Here is an 11,609-nt window from a genome sequence, read left to right on the forward strand (position 1 = left end):
TAATGTTTGTTCACACGTACATGTATTTATGTATAATGTGTGTTCACATGTACATGTATTTATGTATAATGTGTGTTCACATGTACATGTATTTATATATTTAATGTGTGTTCACATGTACATGTATTTATATGTTTAATGTGTGTTCACATGTACATGTATTTATATGTTTAATGTGTGTTCACATGTACATGTATTTATGTTTAATGTGTGTTCACATGTACATGTATTTATATGTATAATGTGTGTTCACACGTACATGTATTTATATGTTTAATGTGTGTTCACATGTACATGTATTTATATGTTTAATGTGTGTTTGCATGTACATGTATTTATATGTTTAATGTGTGTTCACATGTACATGTATTTATGTATAATGTATGTCTACATGTACATGTATTTATGTTTAATGTATGTTTAATGTATGTTCCCTATTATCTACTCCTGATGTACATGCATGTTCAATAAATTAGTATTCACATCATGTACATGTATTTGAAGTGTGTTTATATGTACATATATTTATGTTTAATGTATGTTTACATGTACACGTATTTGTGTATAATGTATGTTCACATGTACCGTATTTATATACCGTGTGACTCCCTGAAAATTCTGCTATACTAACTAGTTCGTTCCAGAGCACGGCCTCGCGGAATTACCGTATTTTTCAGCAAATCTATAATTTTGAACCTCAGACTGCGAACTCCCTCTTTTTGAGGGCAGGGAGTCCGTCAAACTCCCTTGTTCAAAAGTTAATTTCTAGCCCTGCACACACATTCAGATAGAGAGGGGGACAGGGGGAGAGAGTTGAGAGGGGAGAGAGAAAGATAGATAGAGAGATAGGAGGGATGAAGAACGATACCGAGATCGAAATAAATAGCAAGAGAAAGCGAGACAGAGAGTGAGAGCGAAATTGATAGTGAATGGGAAAGAAAAGAAAGTGAGAGTGAGAAAGAGAGATGAAGTGTATTAGTCACTGAACAAATGAAACTTTGAAAGCATAACTTTGAAGCTCTATCGAGGCATTCTCCAGTACCAAACCTTCAGGTCAATCCATCGATTCGGTGCTATTGCATTAGCGAGTGTGATGGTCCATACTTTGGAAGTAACTCACTTGATTTACACCGCAGTGGCAAACCGCACGTACGTGTGCCGTTATAATGTGTCATTATTTCTACCCATCATCTAAATTAAAATACCCAATATATATATATATATATATATATAACATATATAGTATATATTATAATTATATATATATATATATATTGGGTCATTAACAGTTGTCGCGACATTGAGATTAGATGAATAGACACGAGATGAGATCATTGTGGAGCAGCATGAGTGGACCTACCTTTGATTGCGTCTGTTGGTGCGACTGAGAGCCTCTCGATCATGTACTGCGAATGACAACCGCACTGCTAAACACAACAATGCGTACAGCAGAATAGAACGTCTTCATTACGCTAGCCTATATAGCACAATGATCGTGTAGATCGATCTATGATAAATCCTAACTGCTTTGATGAGGGTGATTGGGTAATGGATATCGTTATGAATGCATAGGAATGTCCTGAAGGACAATATGTTTGCAGTGACCAATGAATTCCTTTTTCAATGGCAAGCATGGATATCGTTATGAATGCATAGTAATGTCTTGAAGGACAGTATGTTTGCAGTGACCAACGAATTTTTTTTTTCAATGTCAAGCGATCTAATATGCTAAGAGCGCCAAGGATGTATTCCGCATATTCGTAAACAATCACCCAGGCTGATCTGGTTCGTTGTTCAAGCCCGTTTACCGTACAGCGGGCGGCAAACTTCAGACAAAGCTACCATAAAACAACACCATTACGTCCGTTAGTACAGCTGAAGTGGTCGTTGTCGTATATAGTACTACTATATAATGTACCCGAGGTACATATATGTATTACATTAAATGTAAATATAAATGCTAGTCGTAGGAGTCGCCTAACGCCTACTCCCTAACCCTAACTCATATCAGATAGTTACCTCGCCGTACATATATGCTAGTACGCGCGTATAACGACAACAGATCCTTTCAGTGTTAGTACTGGCTGGGTTGGGTGAGAGTGGGGAACACAGGGAGGATGGGTGGGCGAGGGTAGGAGGATTTTAGGCAGGGGTGGGTCGGATAAGGGGGAGGACAGGTGAGCTGGTTGGAGGAATAAAATGCAGATAACAGATGGGGTGGGTGAGCTGGGAACCCACAAGGAAGACGTCGGGTGGGAAGACTCAAAACAACCTGAGGCGGAGGACTGAGGGCTGAACTTTCAAGAGAGACGGGCTAACACCTGGAGGGATGGCGCGAATGGCAATCAGACCGATGTGACCATGGGAGGGAGTTCACTCAATAACTGCTGTCTGCCGAGGCAGACAGACAGAGAGAAGAGAGAAGAGAGAGAGAGAGAGAGAGGGAGATAGAGAGAGCAGAGTCCAGAGACAGAGGACAGAGACAGAGACAGGAGACAGAGACGACAGAGACAGCAGACAGAGACAGAAGACAGAGACAGCACAGGAGAGAGAGGAGGAGAGCAGGTAAGAGAGAAAGAACGAGAGAGATGAGAGAGAAAGAGAGAGAGAAGAGGAGAGATGTGAGGGAGACGAGAGAGAGAATGCAAGAGACCGTAGAGGACGAGAGAGAGAGAGAGACAGAAAGAGATAGATGAGAGGAGAGTCAGAGAGAGAGAGAAGAGAGAAGAGAGAGAGGGAGAGAGGGAGAGAGATCTTGGAGAGAGAGAGAGAGACAGAAGAGAGAGATGAAGCCAATGGTGACGAAGAGGAGAAACGAGGCTGGGGAGAAGAAGGGTAGAAAGTGAAGGTGAAGTCAGGTGGCATCGGCGACCACCAGTTTCTCCCACACGTGAAATGCGAGGGCGCCAAAAAATCCGACTCAACCAGCCAAGCAGTCAAGCGTAGCTCTAGTACTATACGCCCGCGTGTCCTTAACTGCCTGGCAGGCAGTTTAGATGAACGCGGCTATAGTACTAGAGCTATCCAAGCAGCAGCATTTTCCGGCCCTCGATAGCTCGACCCAGCCCCATCTACTATACTATTCTACGCGACTATTTCTATATACTATATTTACTCGACGAAAAAACGCTCTCTGCCGCGATGCGACTGCGAGTCAGTTCAAACCATAGAAATGATATATAGATAACCATATAGATTATCTATATTATATATAGATATATATAACCATATAGGTTATCTATATTATATAAATATCTATTATATATAGATATATATAACCATATAGGTTATCTATATTATATAAATATCTATTATATGATGGGAATAATATATAACCATATAGGTGTATCTATATTAGTATAAATACTCTTATTAATAGGTATAGATATAGTATAACCATATAGACGTTATCTATATTTATATGAAATGATCTTTTATATAGAATATCAGTAACCATCGATAGCGTGTATCCTGATATATTTCTACTGGTTCAAGACATCGTCCGATCAGCAAGCAGCAGCGCACAGAGCAGCGCGCAGCAGCCAGGCAAGCAGTAGGCAGCAGTAGTAGCTAACAGCGCAGCAGCAGCAGCAGCAGCGCAGCTAGCAGAGCAGCAGCAGCAGGGCGCAGCAGCAGCAGCAGCAGCAGTAGCATTGCAGCAGCAGCAGGCAGCGCAGCAGCAGCGGCGGCTGGGAGAGTTTAGCCTGCGGTCGTACACATGTGGCTCGCGGTGCGGTGCAGCCACACGCAATCCCGCATAGGCGTCTCGCTTCCACCTCGGTACTTGCCTGTAGCGTGGGCGGGAACCCTGCGGAGTATCCCACGGTCCCAGCACGCAACCTAGCAGACGTACGAGGTCCCCACTCCAATACACCGCGACTGTCTGCGATAGAAGTATGCGTGGTTAGCCTCCTGTATGTCGAGGCAGTGATAATACCCGGTATCGTATCGCGGGACGACATAACGCCCCGGACGGAACTACCACTCAGACAGTACCCCCCCCCGGAACAACTAGCACCCGGACACTACCCCTCGACATTACCACCCGGACAACTTACCACCAGCAACTCCCACTCGAACAACTACCCCCCAGACAACTACCCCACCGACAACTACCACCCAAGCACAACTACCCCCCGGACAACTAACGACCCCAGACACTACGCCCCGCAGGACAACGTACCCCCACCCGACACTACCCCGCGGCCAACTACCACCCGGACAACTACCACCCGCCAGACAACTCCACCCGGGACACTACCACCCCGGACAACTACCCCCGGACAACTCACCCCCCGACAACTACACCCAGACACTACCCCGACAACGCCGACACAGCGGCACCCGGACAACTACCCCCGCGACAACTACCACCCGCAAACTACCACCGCCCGAACAACTACCGGACACTCCGAACCACTCCCCGCCCAAAACCCGTAACAACTAACCACCGCCGGAAATCCAGGCAACTCCCCCACCACCCGGAACTACGACTACAACCACGCACGGCAACCAGAAACTAACCACGCCCCGGACAAACTACCCCCGGACACACTAGCCCACCCGCGACAACTACCCCCCGCGACCAACTACCACCGGAAACTACCCCCCGGCAAACTACCCCCGCAACTTACACCGCGGACAACTATTTCCCTCGCGGACAACTACCCCCACCCCGGACAACTACCCAAAACCCACGCCGGACACACCGGCAAACTACCACCCGGACAACTACACCCGGAACTACCCCGCGGACAACTACCCCCCGGGACAACTCCGACACCACGCCGCGACCAAACTACCCACCCGGACAACTAACCCCCCCCGAACAAACGCCCACCCGGACTAACATACCCCCCGGACAACTACCCCGAACAACTGCCCACCTGGATAACTACCCCCTAGAGTTAGGGTTAGGGTTAGGGTTGTCCTAGGTGGGTAATTGTCCTAGGGGGGTAGTTGTCCAGGTGGCAGTTGTCCAGGGGGTCATAGTCCTAGAATCACCCGGTATGTGCATAATCGACATATACGCGTGTAGATTGCCTTAAAGTACGTGAAAATCACGTGGGAAGAGGGAATCGATGATGTACACAAATCGAGGATGAAAAATTACTTAACGCAACCTGCGAAGAATAATAAACTTCAACGCTTCGCTATATCCCGAGCCACTTTCATCGGAAGGAAGTTCCTTCAAATCACGCTCACTCGTGATTCTGCGTCCGAAACACACCGCTCCTTCTCTATCCCCTCCACCACCACCACCTACTCCAGGCACACCTGCGCAGGAGACAGCTGTTGTCCACGAGCTTGAAACAATTTTTTGTTTGTTTTGTTTGAAAGTTGGGAATCCCGGTGACGTCACGAGGCACCGCGTCCTTCACGCACGACCTTGAACTGACCTCGCTTCCCGACGTCACGTGCACGGGGGCTGGGCGGGAACGACAAGCTGGCACGGAGCGCCGATCTAAGCGGCTGCCTCTTGCTACGAGTCACGTTTATACGCCACCCCCTGACGGCGGCTCACCCCCTGACGGCGGCTTACTGCTGTCAACCGAACCACTCCATCAGCTACGATCACTCATATTTCTTATTGACCCATTACAGGACGATGTGTGCCCTCACCCAAACCTTCAAGAATGCTTTCGCGAAATCTATAAGGTCTTAGGGAGCTAGTGGTGGATGTTAGAATGTGATCGCCATTCACGCGGGCGAGGGGCAATCCGTACTCGGCGGGCTGAGCCTGGGGCTGGAGGGTCTATGTCCCCCAGGGGTACATGCCAGGAACGTACCCTGGGGTACTCGGTCCGAGTATACCGGAACGTACCCTGGTACTATCTAATATGCCGGGATCGTACCCTGCCTTTACTCCACTAACGAGTTCTAGTGGGAGTCGCCTAGACGCGCTACTCCATACCGACCCTACCTACCCTTAATCCTAACCCTCCATTATCAAGTACGAAATAGTGACCAGGTGTACGTTCGGTATACCGGCCGTACTCAAGGGTACGTTCCGCAGTACCTGGGCGGACATAGACCTATGGAGCATGCTGGGGTTATAGCATCCAGGGACCGCTATACGCTTCTAGCGGGCAAGTCTCGACGCACATATGACAGTGCCAGCTCTGCACGATGCTCTTACATGTGAGTAGAAGTGTCGCCTAGCGCTGAGAGTGATTGATGTGTCGTGTAAACCCAACCTGCTTTAAGTGAGCACACACATACGCACACGCACGAAGTACACCACGCACGCCCCGCGTCCCCCAGACCACAGACACACACGACCACGCCCCCCCCCACACACACATAGCACGTAAGAATGCGCACGCACGCACGCACGCACGCCCCCACACACATACAAGCACGTAAGAATGCGCACGCACGCGCACTCAAGCACGCACGCACGCGCCACTTGCCTTCTTTTAGCAGCGCACGCACGGCGCGCTCAGCCCGGCCACGCGCCGCTCAAAGCACGCACGCAGCCACACACTCAGCACGCACGCACCTGCGCTTCAAGCACGCACGGCACGCGCACTCAAGCCGCACGCACGCGGCGCTCAGCACGTAGACGTAACCGCTTCGTTTGCTATAAAGCGCGGCGGTCATAAAACTAGGAGTTAACGGACGTCGACGCTGCTTCGCGGCCCCACTGCGGTCAGCCTGCCGCACACAACGTAAGACACCGCCGAACAAAGTACGGAGCGCGTGCCGCACAGCGCGCAACAGCAGCTCGACAGTAGCGTGGGCGGCAGCGCGCGCCAGCCGCAGCAGTGGTGCGCAGCAGCCAGTAGCAGGCAGCAGCAGTTGGTGGCAGCAGCTGAGGATAGCGTTAGCAGCCGGCAGCAAGCAGCCGTGCAGCGCGTAGCAGCAGCAGTAGAGCGGTAGCAGGCAGCAGCGTAGCAGTAGCAGCGCAGCAGTAGCAGGCAGTGGTGGCAGCAGCAGCAGTTAGCCAGCAGCAGCAGGGGGTGGCAAAGACAGTAGCAGCAGCCAGTCGCAGCAGTGCCGGCAGCCAGGCGCCGCAGCGTTAGCAGCAGCAGCAGTTAGCGCCAGTGGCAGCGGCCAGTAGCCGCAGCAGCAGCAGCCAGGCACTGTAGGGCAGCAGCAGTAGCGCCAAACGCAGCGAGCCGTAGCCGCAGCAGGCAGCCGCGCGTGTGGCGGCCGCTGCAGCAGTGCAGCCGAAACAGGCAGCAAAGCAGCAGTAGCAGCAACAACGCCAGCGGTAGCGCAAGCGTGTAGCAGCACGCGAACGCAGCAGCAGCAGCAGTAGCAGCCAGTGCCGCAGCAACGAGCAAGCAGCAGAGCCGTAGCGCCGAGTAGCAGCAGCCGTAGCAGCAAGCAAGGCGCAAAGCGCAGCAGCAGCAGCAAGGTGCAGCCGTAGTCGTCAACGACCCCCTCCCAGACTGCTACTCAATTACGCCTCGCGCCCACGGCTACCGCAACGACCCCTCCCACTGACCTGCAACGACCCCCTCCCACGCTACCTCAACGACCCCTGACACACTGCTACCTCAACGACCCCCTTCCCCCTGCTACCTTCAACGACCCCCTTCCTCCATGTTTACTCTCAAACGACCCCTCCCTCACTGGCCTACCTCCACGACCCCGGTTCCCCTGCTACCCTTAACGGACCCCATGCCTACCTCAACGACCCCCCTCCCCACTGTTACCTCAACGACGCTCCTCCCCCAGGCAATATTTAAACGACACTTTGCCTTCCTCCGGGAAACATCTGAACGGCCCCTCCCCGCTGTTCAGGAAATACCTGAGCGATCCCCTCCGCACGTCTCCCTTCAGGAAACGCGTGTGCGTGCACGCGTGGAGAGATCTAGACCCGTTGAACAGACGGTGAACTCTGATTGCCTGCCTCATGCGGGAGGAGCGCGCGCGGGAGGGAGGGGGGGCAGCAGCCAGCAGCAGCAGCAGCAGCAGCTACACACGGCTGACGCCACGAGCGACGCAGACGCCTCCAGGCCATCGCCATCATCACCGCCACCGCTGCCGCCGCCAAAGTGGGTGAGGAGAAGTTGCGGGCAGGCGACGGCGGCACACCTCGTGCCGATGCGCATGCGCAGACACACGCACGCGCGCACGCTCGCACACAGAGATTCGTGCGAGCGCACGTGGACACAACACGCGCGCACACACGCACGTACACATGCACGCGGAGAAATTTGGTTAACACACATTATACGGACAGGTGTACACAACAGAGAATGATGCCAGGGTTAACACCAACAGTGTGATGTATGCGCATGCGGGGTAACACACAGGGCTGACATGCGATTGCAGGGGTACACACAGGTGACTGCCATTGCAGGGGTAACACACAGGTGACATGCATGTCAGTGGTAACACACAGCGTAGATGCATGCATGCAGGGGTACACACAGGTAGACATGTATGCATGCAGGTAACACACAGGTAGACATGCATGCATGCGGGCGTACACACAGGTAGACAGCACGGATGCAGGGGTTAACACACAGGTAGACATGCGTGCATGCAGGGTACACAGCGGTTTAGACATGTCTGCATGCAGGGGTACAACCAGGTAGACAGTGATGCAGGGGGTAACACAGGTAGACATGCAGGCATGCAGGGGTTACACAGGTATACTGTCATGGCAGGGGTAACACACAGGTAGCAGGCATGCATGCGAGGGGTAACCACAGGTTAGACATGCATGGCAGCGGTACAACAGGTGCATGCATGCATGCAGGGTACACCAGGTGACATGCATGCAGGGGTAAACACAGGTAGACGAGTAGGCAGGGGTACCAACAGGTGACATGTATGCAGGGTAACACACAGTAGACATGCAGGCAGGGTACACACGGTGACAGCATGCATGGGTTAACACAAGTAGACTGCATGCATGCCGGGGTAACACACAGGGTAGACATGTTGCCGGCAGGGGGTAACACACAGTAGACATGCATGCGATGCAGGGGTAACCAACAGTGACATACAGCAGGGTAACACACAGGTAGAATACATGAGGGCTACCACCAGCGTAGACATGCGTGCAGGGTAACACCAGGTAGCATGCAGGCATGCAGGGTAACCACAGCGTAGCAGCATGGGCATGCGGGGTACACCGGTGACATGCATGCATGCAGGGGTTAACACACAGGTAGACATGCATGCATGCAGGGTAGCACACGGTCGACAGGCATGACATGCAGGGGGCTAACACAGGTAGACATGCATGATGCAGGGTACACAGGTAGACATGCGTGCAGGGGTACACACAGGTGACATGCATGCTGCAGTTGGTACACCAGGTAGCATGATGCGGGGTACCTCAGGTGACATGTATTGCAGGGGTACCACAGGTAGACATGCTGCAGGGGTAACACACAGGTTGCATGCATGCCATGCAGGGGTAAACACCAGGTGACATGCATTGCAGGGTTAACACACAGGTAGACATGCATGCATGCGGTGTACACACAGGTAGAGCATCACGGCAGGGAGTAACGACACAGGTAGCATGCGTCAGGGTAACACACAGGTGCCATGCAGGCGAGCGGGGGACACACAGACGTGCTGCATTTGCATGCAAGGGCTAACACACAGGTAAGACATGCATTGCTGCCGGGTAAGCACCAGGTGGACATGGCATCATTGAGCGGGTAACCACAGGTAGAATGGCATGACATGCAGGGTGAAAAACAGGTAAGGCTGCATGCATGCAGGGGTAACACCACAGTAGGAATACATGCCAGGGTAACACACAGGTGGGGACATGCGTGCAGGGGTAACACACAGGTAGACTGATGCATGCAGGAGTAACACACAGTAGACAGCATGCAGGGGTCAACCACACAGGTAGCTGCTGCAGCAGGGGTAACCTACAGGTAGATGCATGCAGGCCAGGGGTAACACAACATGGTGACATGGGATGCAGGGGTACACAGGTGACATGCCATGCAGGGTACAAACAGCGTAGACATGGCATGCCTGCGGGGTAACACACAGGTAGACATGCAGGGCAGGGGTAACACCAGTGACATGCATGCATGCAGGGGTAACACACAGATAGACATGCATGCATGCAGGGGTAACACACAGGTAGACATGCATGCATGCAGGGGTAACACACAGGTAGACATGCATGCATGCAGGGGTAACACACAGGTAGACATGCATGCATGCAGGGGTAACGCACAGGTAGACATGCATGCATGCAGGGGTAACGCACAGGTAGACATGCATGCATGCATGGGTAACACACAGGTAGACAGAAGCAGTTCAAGCAGGAGCAGTGAGTAGGTAATGGTACCTGGGAATAAACAGCGCCGAGATGCGGAGGTTAGATGTCGGCCACGGCTATACATTACCATGCAGGTTGCTAGTTTCCTGCGGTGTATACGCTAACTAGGTCTGACAGATGTAGCGCGTGCATGCAAATCCACCACTTTATTAGCATATACTTCACACTGCCTTGATTCAAAAGATTATCATTTCGACGAGGGCCCAAGCCCAGGGCCACATAGCAACGGCTACATACATTCATGCCTCTAGCGAAGCTCTAGCAACCGTGATGTGTTTCCACGGAAAGCTAGCCGAAATTGGCAAACGTACAGAAATCCTATAAACGTATCCTACAATAGCTACTAGCTAAACTCTGCCACCATTCTATTCAACTTCTAATTCACTCTACACCGCCCATGCGGGTTATTCTCTCTATGCAGCCTACACTGTACATTTATAGATAACTTGCATTCCCATTCATGCTTACGACAACTACCCCCTCTATCTCAGCTCGTTTCATACACACGAGTGTTTTTTTACGTCATTTATTTCCAGAAACACATACGTACATTACATTACACGTCATATAAAATATCTACAATACTGTGATGATACAGACGAGTGTTGATGTTGGAAACGTCGCCAGCGGTAGCGGTAGCTAAATCGGCAGCGTACGCCACTCCATATATTATGTTATCATCACTCACTATTGCATCACTGTCGCTATATTCACGCAGATCACTTCTAGACTAACTGATGCTATGGCTGATAGGGTCTATGTCCGCCAGGGTACTGCCGGAACGTACCCTGGGTACGGTCCGGTATACCGGAACGTACCCTGGTACTAAATACTACTATCTAATATGCCGGGCCGTACCTCGCCTACTCCATTAACGAGTCTAGGAAGTTGCCTACGCCTACTCCCTAACCCTAACCCTATTGATAGATCGATATCAGCTAGATAGTTACCAGGGTACGTTCCGGTATACCGGACCGTACCCAGGGTACGTTCCGGCAGTACCCTAGGGGACATAGACCCTATGAGCGATGCTATGGTATAGCCATAACGAGCGGAGTGAATATACAGTATATATCGGTCACATCTCACAGACTTCTCCCTTAACTACATAATCTCAGCTCGTTCTATTCGCGCAAGGGTTGATTTGCGAAAGCATCTAGTAATTCAGCAGCGCACATCTCGCTTCTATGTGGTATGCTCACAACCATTGCTCACTCTACCCACGCGTGCATTCAGCTTAGCACATATCCGTCACAGCTACCTTCGATTTCTCCCCTGCCTTTGCAATTACCTGCCCTCGCGTGCGTGCGTGCTGCTTAGCTCGCGTGCGTGCTGT

The 11,609-nt window shown here is 51.5% G+C and overlaps 1 protein-coding gene across 1 annotated transcript in view; it reads right to left on the minus strand.

Annotated features, from left to right (window-relative positions):
* Nucleotides 1–1,331: 1,331 nt before the first annotated feature.
* LOC106814059 (RNA/RNP complex-1-interacting phosphatase-like) overlaps nt 1,332–11,609 on the minus strand; it is a 33,326-nt gene continuing 23,048 nt past the window's right edge. Inside the window, exon 7 of the mRNA XM_014818328.1 lies at nt 1,332–1,407. Within this exon, the coding sequence (XP_014673814.1) occupies nt 1,332–1,407 (76 nt within the window). The remainder of the gene's footprint in view (nt 1,408–11,609) is intronic.

Source organism: Priapulus caudatus, unplaced genomic scaffold (assembly GCF_000485595.1).
Source record: "Priapulus caudatus unplaced genomic scaffold, Priapulus_caudatus-5.0.1 Scaffold865, whole genome shotgun sequence".
Taxonomy (NCBI): domain Eukaryota; kingdom Metazoa; phylum Priapulida; class Priapulimorpha; order Priapulimorphida; family Priapulidae; genus Priapulus; species Priapulus caudatus.